Source organism: Zea mays, chromosome 10 (assembly GCF_902167145.1).
Source record: "Zea mays cultivar B73 chromosome 10, Zm-B73-REFERENCE-NAM-5.0, whole genome shotgun sequence".
Taxonomy (NCBI): Eukaryota; Viridiplantae; Streptophyta; class Magnoliopsida; order Poales; family Poaceae; genus Zea; species Zea mays.
This window is the reverse complement of record NC_050105.1, coordinates 49836420-49851480: the sequence shown is the minus strand read 5'-3', so window position 1 is coordinate 49851480 and position 15061 is coordinate 49836420. Positions and strand designations below refer to the sequence as shown.

General features: G+C 42.6%; 1 protein-coding gene across 1 annotated transcript; it reads right to left on the bottom strand.

The window, feature by feature from the left end:
* Positions 1-7891: 7891 nt before the first annotated feature.
* Positions 7892-11500, bottom strand: LOC103642433 (guanylyl cyclase 1). Its single transcript, XM_008665708.4, has 10 exons — positions 11253-11500; positions 10974-11141; positions 10347-10889; positions 9917-10028; positions 9762-9836; positions 9571-9659; positions 9011-9069; positions 8516-8588; positions 8135-8210; positions 7892-8009 (listed from the first exon to the last, which is right to left on the bottom strand). Exons 3-10 carry the CDS (start codon positions 10493-10495, stop codon positions 7947-7949), a joined length of 696 nt encoding a protein of 231 aa, XP_008663930.1. The 5' UTR covers positions 10496-10889; positions 10974-11141; positions 11253-11500; the 3' UTR covers positions 7892-7946.
* Positions 11501-15061: the final 3561 nt, after the last annotated feature.

Genomic DNA, 15061 nt, shown 5'->3' with positions numbered 1-15061 from the left:
AGGGGGGGGGGGTGAATAGGCGTAATCTGACATTTTATAACTTTAAACACACACTACAAGCCAGGGTTAGTGTTAGAATTAAATTTAAGTCGGAAAGAGAGGGAAAACAAATCAAACAAGAATCAAGGCGAGTGAACACGGTGATTTGTTTTACCGAGGTTTGGTTCCAAAGAACCTAGTCCCCGTTGAAGAGGTCACAAAGACCGGGTCTATTTCAACCCTTTCCCTCTCTCAAACGGTCACATAGACCGAGTGAGCCTTCTCCTTAATCAATCGGGTCACTAAGACCCCGCAAGGACCACCACACACTTGGTGTCTCTTGCTTTGATTACAAGTCACTTGAGAACAAGAATGAGGAAGAAGAAAGGCAATCCAAGAAACAAGAGCGCAAAAGAACACAAACACACTCTCTCACAAGTCACTAAATGTTTGAGTTGATTTGTAGGCTTGGAGAGGGTTTGATATTTGGGAACGTGTCTTGGAGTGAATGCACTAGCTCTTGTATTGAATGTGATCTCTAAAAAACTTGGATGCCAAAGGTTGTGGTGGTTGGGGTGTATTTATAGCCCCCAACCACTTTGGTAGCCGTTGGGGAGGCTGCTGGTGATGGGCTCACCGGACAGTCCGATGCGCCACCGGACAGGCACTGTTCCTTGTCCGGTGCGCTGCCAGGTCACCCAACTGTTAGGGTTCGGAGCTGGTCGACCGTTGGAGGCTTTGTCTTCTTGCGGCACCGGACAGTTCGGTGCCACACCGAACAGTCCGGTGCCCCTCTGACTTCGCTGCTCTGACTTCTATGCGGTACTGTGCTACACTGTTCCTGCTGTCACAGTCGACCGTTGGCGCAAATAGCCATTGCTCCGCTGGCGCACCGGACAGTCCGGTGAATTATAGCAGACCGCGCCTCTGTTTTCCCGAGAGTGGCTGTGTAACACCCGTAACTTGAGCATAACATCATATGCATTGACATTTCATGTGGTTATTACACCTAGAATGCATTCACTAGGTAAAATCTTCAAACAAGTTGTGATGATATGACTTGATGAATGATTAACCCTAGGATAGGGTACTTAACCCTGGGATTAGGGCATGAGGGTAGTAGTAGCCTAAATGAGTAAAAATCTCAAAAGTCATGGGGAATGTTCATAAGATATCAAATTTGGTGAACTTTAGTGGCACAAAAACCTTAAAGTACTCAAAACCCTAAAAAGAAGCCTAGAAAACCCTAATAGGAACCCTAGGGGGTTAATGCAAATTCTAGGCACTTTTGGACCAAAGTGCAAATATCAAAGTGATAAAACATCACAAACCAAGTAACTTTCACATTGGAGAATTTTCAAGTGGAGTGATGAAATTTGGACTTATTTGCAAAAGGGTCACATGAACACTATGTGACTAAGTCTGAAATTCAGTGTATTGAAGCCAACTTTGGAGCTATGTATTCCTCAATTCATGAAGATTTTGCCCTAGGTCAATATAGCAAATTTGTAGATCTATGTTAGGGGTACAATTTTGATAAAAATACTAAACACTGATGTTGTATGAAAATGGGAGATAATTGGGTCCAATGTTGGGCTGTCAGTCATTAGTGAAGCCTGAATATTGGCCAACAGTGGCATCAGATGATCTTGGGGATCAAATTGAAGGGAATTTAGTGGATGTTTGCGCAAGATATTTGTAACAAAGTTGTAGCTGGTACATTGCACAACAACTTTACTACAGGTGGATTGGTGAGTTACTACATAGAAATTGGAGAACAAAGCCATGTAATTCTCTTTGTCACGCACTCTAAAGAGTGTTTGCGATGGTACAGTAACCTAAATAAGATCGCGGGTTCAGTGTATCTCGCCGCCGATGACTCCGCGTCGTGATCCTCGCCGACGCTATGATTCGTGCCCAGTAACGTGCGGATAACGACTCCTGGTGAAAAGATCTTGTCGTGGATGAAGTCGGAGCACTATATTGCCCTGTCGCCGTACCCACTTGCCCGGCGATGTGGCCGCACGGTCATCGCCGAGGCTGCCGCCATTTTCCCCGGTTGCACCACGCCTTCGGTAGTTTACCACGTCGCTTTGCACCGTGGAGGTTAACCAGTGATAGCCATCCGCCTATGTCCAGTGAATGCCACGATAGAACGCCGCGGTGACTCAGTCCCTCTTCTCGGCCGCCAGCGCATCTTCTCAAAATTGGGCGCCACTGCTGATGGACACAATAAATCAATGCCCCAGCGAGCTCCGTTAGGTTGTTACGCGTCTAGTGCACCAGCCCTCGCCTCCAATTAGCCATCGTATCTCGCGAATTTCAAACTTCCCCCAATTCGGTTCTCCGCACCACTATGAACCACCGCGTCGTGAACCGCCGTTTCTAGGTCCGTTCACATCCTCCTTACCCTTGTTTCAGCACATTGGTATGCTAGGGATGCTTATCGACCCAGCCAATTGAACTAGACCACGCTAGATCGTCGGGAACACCTCGGGTTATTTTTGGTTTTTGCCATCATCGTTGACAGAGAGATTTTGAGCTATAATTTTGCAATTGGTAGAGGGATTAGGATCGCCAGGGGTAGAATTTGGTGTCGACCAAGTAAGAAGCTTAGCCTTTGCGTATTCCGGTCGGTATAGGCTCACCGAAAAGCATGTTCGTCATCGTTCGTCGTCATGGACCTGGGTCTGCGAAGAAACAGAAGTGTAGGGGCCTCTGAGCAAATGTCAGAGACACAGATGAATAGTACGCGGGGTTCTTCACCGGTTATTTGAAAGACCGAGGGCCTTTTTGCAAAGCTGACATCGCAGGCGCGCGCGCGGGCGCGTTTCCCCGTTCGTAGGCCGGTTCGGGCTGGTTTCAGCCCATCACAGTTCCTCCGTTTTCCTTTTCTTTTTACTACTAGACTTGGAAAATTGTAGGAAATTCTAGAAAAAAGATAAAAATATGAGACCAATTTTACTAGACTTCTAAAATCCCCTAGTATTTAATAAAAATAGTTCCAAGATTTTTAGCCCCAACCATGAATTATTTAGCATTTAAGAAGGCATAAACCTAGTCTTTCAAAATTTTAAAAATTATTTGATAACTCCAAAAATCATAAAACTTTTTAGGTAAGCTTAATATGATAATTAGAGTCCTTGGGTGAAGTTTGACATGTGTTGGACATTGTTTGATCACAAAACCCCAAAACCCTAGTTTCTTAGAATAAAACTACCTAACCCTACTAGGGTGTTAACCTAGAAGACCCTAGTTTCCCTGGTGTACCATGAAGGAAAGTTGTATTCAAGATACAACTTGATGTATCTCTATTATAATTGCATATTCATAGCATCACATGAGCATTCATGTATACGTATGGTTATATATAGAAAACGAAGAAGAAGTAAGTGTCGAAGAAGAAGAGACTGCACCACCAACTGAGACTCCACCTGTCAGGAATTGTTTTTATTTTGACATCTGTGGAACAGATCCCGATTCCCCTACAACACAAGGCAAGCCCCAGTGCATTTACCCCTTCCTTGTTGTTTTAAACTCTTTATCACTTGAAATGATGCATTAGGTGATAGGAGTTGGGTGATAAACAATTGCTACATTCCTTCCTTGGAATTGATTACCATTTCTTGATACATGTTTTACTGTGATATCCTGGCCCGTGGGATGGAATATCCTGGCCCAAGGCTTAAAAGAATTAATAGAGTATCTATACCAATAAGGTGCATCTTCTTTTTCGGAAGCCTATCTCGAAAGAACCTTCAAGTTAAGCGTGCTTGGCTTGGAGCAATTTGGGATGGGTGACCGACCGGGAAGTTTTTCACGGGTGCACATGAGTGAGGACAAAGTGCACACAAAAGACTCGTGTTGGTCTGTGGGGACAATATATGATCCTAGCGAGCTGCCAAGAGTAAGTATCGCCGGTCCAGGGATTGGATGGGGTGTTACAAGTGGTATCAGAGCCGACCCTCGAGGTTTCACGGGCGTGTGTGGGCTAGGGGTTCGGGTATATGGCGCATGGCGCATGTGGGCCTGGAGTGGTCACATGGCATGGCATATGGCGACACTAGACACAAACGTGGCTAAGAGGGGAGGTTCCTGGATTGGGGGTGACCGACGAGAACGTCGATTTTCTAAGGGGGTGGATTGTGATATCTTGGCCCAAGGCTTAATAGAATTAATAGAGTATCCATACCAACAAGGTGCATCTTCTTTTTCGGAAGCCTATCTCGAAAGAACCTTCAAGTTAAGCGTGCTTGGCTTGGAGCAATTTGGGATGGGTGACCGACCAGGATGTTTTTCTCGGGTGCGCATGAGTGGACAAAGTGCGCACAAAAGACTCGTGTTGGTCTGTGGGGACAATATATGATCCTAGCGATCTTCCAGGAGTAAGTACCGCCGGTCCAGGAATTGGACGGGGTGTTACATTTACTTGAAAAGTTTTCTAATGCTTAACATTGCTTTAGAAAACAAAAATGTTTTAGTTTTAACAAAAGATGATGCTTCAGATGGAATGGGATGTTTTCAAAAATAAAATGTCACACCCTGGGCTTTAAAGGACAAAGCCGGGTGCATCTCATATATGCGCCAAAAAAGACAACATATATAATAACAAAGTGTATAGAGATAAATGTCACAATATAATCAGAGTATTTATTACATAGCAGAAGTCTTACAAAATAAAAGATAAATATAAAACGAACTAAGGATCGTCCTTGGCGCCAAAAGTCAACTGGGAGACACCACCTAGATCGAATCGAACTCCTCGTTGTGTGGCTCCTCTTGAACCACCTATTCTTCTCCTGTGGGGGATGTGAGACAGCAATGGTGAGCTCACACATGTTCATCGCTCAACAAGTTGTGGGGAATAATGTGGCATGAACTCACCAAAGGTGGGAGTTCATGTGATGTGTAAGGCTGATCAACAATAGGGGTTAAAGCTGAGCATTGCTTTTAATAAATTGGTCAAAATTTTATTAGCAATTACTAGATGTAAGTAAATACCAAACCATAATAAATAATAATAGAACAAAATTAATAATAAACCCATGCAAATGCAAATGACAAATTGAATTTAGGTTCCATAATTTAATCATGCGAGAGTCTTGAGCTGCTCATGACCGTGAGCTCGACTAGTATACCAGTTTTACACTCTGCAGAGGTTGTACCCTGTACCCACAAGTTGTGTATCCCATGTAGCCAGGGTTAGCTAGACCCTTAGACACTACCGAGGTGAATGTCTAGGGATCCACTACGAGGCCTTTACAAAGTTCCACTAGCTTTCGAAAACCCGCTACAGTTTATGGGAACATCAATTGCAAGATTCCCTCGTCTAACCGCCATCGCAGCAAAATCAACCCGAGAACCTCCCTGCATGCAACTCCCCTACTGCCCTTGCCCCTTTCGGGTAAGGTAGTCTTCCACTAGCTTTCCTAATTAGTCAGCCAAGGGCGTCCCATTCCACCCTTGTGGTGGCATGTGTTTCTCAAGTTAAGCTCCATGCTCCAATTAACATTAATGATCTTGACATGAACATAAATAGAATAACAAAATAATTGGAACATGAATATAATGAAATATAATCCCAAAACCATGTAAAGCAATAGCAAAACTACTCATGTGAATCAGGGGTAAACAAGGTAAACAGGATAAACAGACTAGGGTGACCTATTGGGTCCCATCAAAATTAAACCTATGCATTGTATAGTGATAATAAAGAATATTATTGGGTAACAAAAGTGGATCAAGGGCACAACTTGCCTGGCACTTGAGACAGGTACCAACTTGCTCTTCAGATGACATGTGTCCTCACTGCTAAACGTAGCAAAACAGGCAAACATGGTATAGGAAAAATTAACATCACACCAAACATAAGAATAAACTTCATAATAATAGTTTACGCGTCACTATGAGATCGTGGATTCGAGAATCTCTAAAATCAGAGCTATGGTTAAGGAGTTATGATTTATGGAAGATAAATGTGATTTAAATAGTAGACTATATTATAAATTGATTAGTATTCACCATATGAGAAAATATACTCTAAATAATTAATTTAACTTTAATCCAGATTATAACTTGTTTAGAAATCATATGATAGTCAAATTATAATTATAAACATGTCAACCTTAATTAGTAAAATAAATCTACTACTCAAGGGGTAAACAAATATCTAATTATGACAGTATGTGATATATCAAAATAAGGTTCGCTAGTGTGTAGAAAATTTTATTACAAAACCAAAACAACTGGAACAGACTAAAATGGAGTTAGATCGCAAAAGTTATGGATTTTCTAAGTTTATTGAATCACTTTATACCCTAATTTCCTGATTTTTATTTTGTAATTCCCAACGAGTTTGGACAGCGGAAATAAAATTCAGAGAGCACAGGGGCGTTTCTGAAAATATTAGGACTTAAGTTTAACTAGGTACGTGCCCGTGCGTTGCGATGGGATTAACAAAAATTGATATAAATCATACTTGTAGAGTAAAAAATTACGCATAGCAACAAAAATCTCATCTTAGAAATATTGATGACATCCTTGTGTAGATCAGAATAGCATATATTACCATGGTTCAATCATTGAGCATGTACAATAAAAGGCACTAAATATGGGCATAACCTTAAACAATGAGTAGCTAAATGTTGATACTAATAACAATGACTAAAAATGATAGCCACTATCAGATTAAAAATATTACCTCTGTCCATGGATTAAATGCCAAAGCATTAATTCTCCAAAATGTCCTTTAACACCGCCAATTTCCGCTTGCATGTTTTGATACATTATCATCGAAACTAAAATAGAAGGCTCTTGATATAGTGGATAGCAATGTAAGGCAACATATCTTTACTTTCTTATAGGGTTAATTGAAATTTGAAAGTGGTTTAAAAAATTATCATCCCTGTCACATTTGAGCTCAATAAATAGCATATACTTATGGTGCTAGAGTATGGTGCTTAAACTTTTCTTCTCAAGATTGCACTGGACTGAAGAGGCGTGCATCATTTTTTCTTACTTACTGCTCAGTGTTCATGCTCTAGAAAGTTGCAGAAAGAACTTTATGAAAGGCGTGGCCAGGGAACGTCGTGACGCGGATCACGGTAGGACTGGGCTCTAGGATCTCTGGTAGGGTAAGCAGCCTGGTCTGTCGACGAGGTAAACGGTCGACCCTAGTCGAAAGGTTCTTTCGATCGCACCTTACTTTTGCTCTAGCCATGCATGGTACCCGATCGGGGGGTCGGCTGACCCGGTAGTGACTCGAAAGTTGGCGCAATCCCTCTGAAATGGCGACACTTTTTGTTACAAAAAAATGCGACACACACGCACACAAGCTCTACATACACTGTCCATTGACAACGAGAAAGTCGTTTCCTAATCACCAGCTCCCTCCAATTATTATCGCTCCCTCTGAAATGCAAATCGCTAGTAGAAAGCAACGTGCAGGCCAGGCAGGTAGGGTGAGGTTGGAGCCAACGCCAGTTCGATTCCTGCGACCTAACACTCAACTCACCAGCGGTTGGGTCTGGCAGAAGCGACCTTGAATGAATGATTGGCGAGATTCAGACACGACCGACACTCCGACAGGCGACAGCAACGCGAGCGCTCCCAGCCCAGCACAACACAGCAGGCGGACGGAGCACAGTTGCAGAGAGGAGCATGATTTTAATTTTATTTCCGAAGATCTCTGTACACGTTTAGTTAACAATCGTACATAACACTTGCTCGTTTACAAGGTCAGCAGAGCCTTTTGCTGCCGCTGAACCCCTTTGCACGGCCATGGTTTGGCGAACGGCATGGGCCAGCATACAGGATGCTTACTAAGCTCACTACCACACTGCTGCTATCAGCTGTAACTGCGAGAATGTTCTCAGCTACGTACAGGACTGGCACTCGACAGTCATAACTAACTACTACAGGGACATGTACAACGTATTCACAAGGTTGCTAGTGACCTATTTATTTATCTACATGGAGCAGGCAAGTAGCTTACGCGACAGCTTCATCCCACTCTTTCCTGTTAGAGAGACCTGCAAGAGAAGATTTGTATGAAACGCCAGTGCACCACCACTGGTTTGGACAACACTACAAGTCTTAAAACCACAGAGCATGATGCGGCTAAAATGTAAGTAGCAAATCATAGCGCAAATCCTACCAAGAGAATGTCCTCGTCTGTCCCAAAGGATTTCCGGGCCTCGTCCAAGCTCTTCATTGTCACCCGTTCGCGTTTCCTGGTATAGTAAAAACAAAAAACAAAAAAAACAGCCTTTATGTTTCTGATTCAGATTTTGCTGTTGTTGCCCACAACCAAGTAATATGAACAGGAATCCCGGGACAGATGGGTGGTGCCATGAGGCATTGCCTCAAATCAGAAACTGGAATTCCACAATTTAACGTTACTGTTTAATTGGTCATTGATTCATTGGCATGTAAGCTATGCAATTAGCAGAAGGGGAGAAGTACTATCCAAACTCAAATGAAAGCACTCGGTTGTACGTCATGGCGAAAAAATACAGACATAGTGACTGTTGTTTACCTGGCACTGGCAGGATATCTTATCTCAAATTCACAATCATCAGCATCATACCCACATATTACGACATAGTGTCCTGCAAAGGGGGAATACAATCACAACACTTTAGTGGTAAAGGTTTGCGTTTGCAATGTGTTTTGTCATATATATAGTTGTTTATATGTGGGAAAAAGGAAAACATGGAGATTTGAACTCCGTATTTCTACCAGACAAGAAAAATAAGACATGGCATGTGAACTGTACTGTACACATGTTCATTAGTTATTTAGCTACCATTGCAAAAAAAACTATGCTAGCTTCTTTTGCTGCATAAATGTGTGTTATCCAGAATTAAACTACTGAAGCCGCTTGTTGGTCATCAATAATTTTGCAGTGCTACAATACGATGGGATGGAACATCCATGCTGCTTGTAATATAAGATAAGAAAATAATGAAAAACCACCGAAACGCATATCAATCGCCTCACAAGAACATGGAAATTGCACAATGCGACTTACCCATGTAGTCAGGCTCATCGTTGTGCTGTTGTACATCATAATCACTCATGCAAGGCAAACTGCATTCAAGATTACGGTTATCATTATGTTCTGTCGGTACCTCAACTTTCATAACCACAACAATATAGGACCACTTGTTTTCAGTTGAAAACCAAATGATTTTGCACCTAAGTAACCTAAATAATAGGCTGTTTATTTGTAGTACATGCACACATGGATGCATGGACAGATGTATGTCATATGAAACAAAAAAAGTCACCCAAAGTAAATTTTAACTGCAGCCTGTTCTCATATACTATCTCCATTGCTGCTTCAACAGAGATGACACTCTTGAAAAGCTGGGAGCAGAGCAACCAGTATATAGTTGAGCTTTTCAACTACCATTGCTTCTGTCACACAAGTACACAACACACTTGAAAGTTGAAATAACGATATGCTAACAGTCACCAAATTTAAAACCAAATTCAACTTTGTTTCTATGAAATTTTCAGTTCATGGAGAAAGAGTGAATCAAAAGTAGCTAGATATCACTCTAGTAACAGCAACATGAAAGCACTCACTTTAGCTTCGATTTGTCCACTAAAGCAATAGCAATGCAGTGCCTGAATAACAGTAGAAAAGCAATGTCGTATGCGGTGATGGACCTGCACTGTGAGAAGCCATAAATAGGGAGGAAAAGTTAGCTTGGAAAACCAATAGGTGAAGTACATGTAATGCAGAATTTTCATGTTGCTATCTGTTGTGAGCATACTTGAATACTAATTCCAGCATCAAGCGCCTTCCCAAATAGCTCGTCCACTCGATCGATGTCTTCTTGCAATTGCTCCTATGTAATGACCATTTTTAGAACATTATTGATGAGAACATCAGAAGCCTTGTGCAGTAGAAGTTTGGTAGAACAAGTACCCTATAAAAGGATTCAACAGAATATTGTGGATTTGCTCCAAGGGTCACGGTACAGAAAGAAAAGCTGACTGAAAACTTGTTTAACAGATATGCTAAGTCAATCGTCCAAATGCTGCAAACAGAAGTGTTAAAGGGCATTAGTTTTCCAAACAAAAAAAATGGAACCTGCGTTCTTTAAGTATACCTGCATTTGTTTTGGATGAAGCAACTATTGCATTTTTCTGAACTTATGACTACTCTGACCAAATATTCTCTTATGATCATTGAACAACAGTCATTTAGCTCTGTACTACTACTTTCCTTTTTTTGTTCCTTCTACTTTCTGGATGTGCCATGCTTAGGGCCACAAAATCAAGGTGACGATCATTTCTTAGTTCTGCTGTACAGCTAATTGTACTTAAAATTGTGAAGTTCCAGTCCTAGAGAGAACCTCATGGTGTGGCTGAGCCTCTCGAGATCGGCAATGTCGTCGCAACAATCAATCCCTAGCGTCCTGAGCACCATGAGCACGCAAGCGAGACCGCAGTCCCAGGTGAAGGCCTGCTGCACATGTGGAACCTGCCAGCACGAGAAGTCCATGACAGGAGCCAAATTTTGTCAAGCAAACAGATTTACACTATTTACCTCATCCTAGTCTCCAAATGGATGTTACACTAAGGCCAGATTTACAAATATCCTTTTCTTTCTTGTATGAAGGAAAAAATACATACCTTATCTTCATCATGGTAGTAAAACTAAACAACTAAGCATAATCCATACTAATAAGCAACATGATGCATACTGGTTTCGGTGCTTCAAGTTTCATTTAAAGATCTACATGGAAAAATGTGAACACAAGATGATGCTGGGGTGTCAAAAGAGCAGGTAGGCTGATTTTAACTTCATCATGGTAGGAAGCCATTCTTGTTCCAACAGCAATCTGTGTATGGCCCCACTTCTGTAGCATCATATTCTGCTCCCTAGGATGAACAGCCTGGAAGCCCACGTCTCTAATGGATAAGGATGTTTGAATAGACACCAACATTCAACATTAGGACAAAAAATTCAGCAGGGAAACCTCTAATGGAGGCTTACGGATGTCAGAATCGTCCTTTCTCAGTTCCACTCTAACAAACAGGTTTCTTTTGCGGCTCAAGCTAACAGTCAACGGGTACACATAGAGGCAATGAAAAAGTTGTGAAAACGGCTCACTTCGGGTCAGCATCCGAAAGTCAAAAGCTTCAAACTGCAATAAGAAAGTGCATCTCCTCTAAGCAGAACAACATGAATAACACAAGAATGTATCACAAATAAACAGAAAAGTGTTGTCCTATATGACCAGTACCCAGCCACTTACATTGTCACCATTCTCAGCATTAGAAATGATTCCATTGTGATGAGCATCTTTCTAGGCAATGGCAATAGAATTCACAAAACTGTGAATCCCATCAAAGCTACTTATGTTGCTTCTGCTATTATTGATGTCACCAGCATCATTCAAATCATTGGCCATGCTTCTGCCTTCAAAAGTGTTATCCACATCATTGTGGCCACCATGAAGTTTTTCCACTTCTAATCTCAATACACCTTTCACTGGTTTATGTACTTTCTGATAGTCGCCTAGAGGGGGGGGGTGAATAGGGCGAAACTGAAATTTACAAATATAAACACAACTACAAGCCGGGTTAGCGTTAGAAATATAAACGAGTCCGCGAGAGAGGGTGCAAAACAAATCGCAAGCAAATAAAGAGTGTGACACGCGGATTTGTTTTACCGAGGTTCGGTTCTTGCAAACCTACTCCCCGTTGAGGAGGCCACAAAGGCCGGGTCTCTTTCAACCCTTCCCTCTCTCAAACGGTCCCTCGGACCGAGTGAGCTTCTCTTCTCAAATCACTTGGGAATCAAACTTCCCGCAAGGGTCACCACACAATTGGTGCCTCTTGCCTCAATTACAAGTGAGTGTTTGATCACAAGAAAGAATCAAGAAAGAAGGAAGCAATCCAAGCGCAAGAGCTCGAAAGAACACAAGCAAATCTCTCTCTCTAGTCACTAGGGCGTTGTGTGGAATATGGAGAGGATTTGATCTCTTTGGTGTGTCTAGAATTGAATGCTAGAGCTCTTGTAGTAGTTGGGAAGTAGAAAACTTGGATGCAATGAATGGTGGGGTGGTTGGGGTATTTATAGCCCCAACCACCAAAAGTGGCCGTTGGGAGGCTGTCTGTTCGATGGCGCACCGGACAGTCCGGTGCACACCGGACAGTCCGGTGCCCCCTGCCACGTCATCACTGCCGTTGGATTCTGACCGTTGGAGCTTCTGACTTGTGGGCTCGTCTGGGTGTCCGGTGCACACCGGACATGTACTGTTTGCTGTCCGGTGTGCCAGCATGGGCGATTCTGACTCCTGTGCGCGCTGCGCGCGCATTTATTGCTCCGCAGAGAGCCGTTGGCGCGGAGATAGCCGTTGCTCCGGAGTCGCACCGGACAGTCCGGTGCACACCGGACAGTCCGGTGAATTATAGTGGACTAGCCGTTGGAGTTTCCCGAAGCTGGCGAGTTCCTGAGGCCGACCTCCCTTGGCGCACCGGACACTGTCCGGTGTACACCGGACAGTCCGGTGAATTATAGCGCGAGTGCCTCTGGAAATTCCCGAAGGTAGCAAGTTCGTGGTGGAGTCCTCTGGTGCACCGGACATGTCCGGTGGTGCACCGGACATTGTCCGGTGGCACACCGGACAGTCCGGTGCGCCAGACCAGAGGTGCCTTCGGTTGGCCCTTTGCTCCTTTGTTGAATCCAAAACTTGGTCTTTTTATTGGCTGAGTGTGAACCTTTTACACCTGTATAATCTATACACTTGGGCAAACTAGTTAGTCCAATTATTTGTGTTGGGCAATTCAACCACCAAAATTAATCAGGGACTAGGTGTAAGCCTAATTCCCTTTCAATCTCCCCCTTTTTGGTGATTGATGCCAACACAAACCAAAGCAAATATAGAAGTGCATATTTGAACTAGTTTGCATAATGTAAGTGTAAAGGTTGCTTGGAATTGAGCCAATATAACTACTTACAAGATATGCATGGAATGTTTCTTTCTTATTTAACATTTTGGACTACGCTTGCACCATATGTTTTGTTTTTGCAAATTCTTTTGTAAATCTTTTTCAAAGTTCTTTTGCAAATAGTCAAAGGTAAATGAATAAGAGTTAGCAAAGCATTTTCAAGATTTGAAATTTTCTCCCCCTGTTTCAAATGCTTTTCCTTTGACTAAACAAAACTCCCCCTAAAGAGATCCACCTCTTAGTGTTCAAGAGGGTTTTGATATACCATTTTTGAAATACTACTTTCTCCCCCTTTTGAACACAATAGGATACCAATTGATAAATACTCTTGGAAAACACTAAGTTTTTGAAATTGGTGGTGGTGCGGTCCTTTTGCTTTGGGCTCATACTCTCTCCCCCTTTGGCATGAATCGCCAAAAACGGAAGTATTAGAGCCCTCGAAGTGCTATCTTCCCCTTTGGTCATAAATAAATGAGTTAAGATTATACCAAAGGTGAAATCTGGTCCTTTAGCTTTGGGCTCTTACTCTCTCCCAAAGACGAAGTCCTTTTCTTTGATGCTCATTTCTCCCCAAAGAATAGAGAGTTGCTTGGAGTGATGGCGAAGTATGAGTTATGGAGTGGAAGCCTTTGTCTTCGCCGAAGACTCCAATTCCCTTTCAATATACCTATGACTTGGTTTGAAATACTCTTGAAAACACATTAGTCATAGCATATATAAAAGAGACATGATCAAAGGTATACTTGTGAGCTATGTGTGCAAACTAGCAAAAGAAATTTCTAGAATCAAGAATATTGAGCTCATGCCTAAGTTTGGTAAAAGTTTGTTCGTCAAGAGGCTTGGTAAAGATATCGGCTAATTGATCTTTAGTATTAATGTATGCAATCTCGATATCTCCCTTTTGTTGGTGATCCCTAAGAAAATGATACCGAATGGCTATGTGCTTAGTGCGGCTATGCTCGACGGGATTGTCGGCCATTTTAATTGCACTCTCATTATCACATAGCAAAGGGACTTTGGTTAATTTGTAACCATAGTCCCGCAGGGTTTGCCTCATCCAAAGTAGTTGCGCGCAACAATGACCTGCGGCAATGTACTCGGCTTCGGCGGTTGAAAGAGCGACCGAATTTTGCTTCTTTGAAGCCCAAGACACCAAGGATCTTCCCAAGAACTGGCAAGTCCCCGATGTACTCTTTCTATTAATCTTACACCCTGCCCAATCGGCATCCGAATAACCAATCAAATCAAATGTGGATCCCCGAGGGTACCAAAGCCCAAACTTAGGAGTATAAGCCAAATATCTCAAGATTCGTTTTACGGCCGTAAGGTGGGATTCCTTAGGGTCGGATTGGAATCTTGCACACATGCAAACGGAAAGCATAATGTCCGGTCGAGATGCACATAAATAAAACAATGAACCAATCATCGACCGGTATACCTTTTGATCCACGGACTTACCTCCCGTGTCGAGGTCGAGATGCCCATTGGTTCCCATGGGTGTCTTGATGGGCTTGGCATCCTTCATTCCAAACTTGCTTAGGATGTCTTGAGTGTACTTTGTTTGGCTAATGAAGGTGCCCTCTTGGAGTTGCTTTACTTGGAATCCTAAGAAATACTTCAACTCCCCCATCATAGACATCTCGAATTTCTGTGTCATAATCCTACTAAACTCTTCACATGTAGACTCGTTAGTAGACCCAAATATAATATCATCAACATAAATTTGGCATACAAACAAGTCATTTTCAAGAGTTTTAGTAAAGAGTGTAGGATCGGCTTTTCCGACTTTGAAGCCATTTGCAATAAGGAAATCTCTAAGGCATTCATACCATGCTCTTGGGGCTTGCTTGAGCCCATAAAGCGCCTTAGAGAGCCTATAGACATGGTTAGGGTACTCACTATCTTCAAAGCCGGGAGGTTGCTCAACATAGACCTCTTCCTTGATTGGTCCATTGAGAAAAGCACTTTTCACGTCCATTTGATAAAGCTTAAAGCCATGGTAAGTAGCATAGGCTAATAATATGCGAATTGACTCAAGCCTAGCTACGGGTGCATAGGTTTCACCAAAATCCAAACCTTCGACTTGGGAGTATCCCTTGGCCACAAGTCG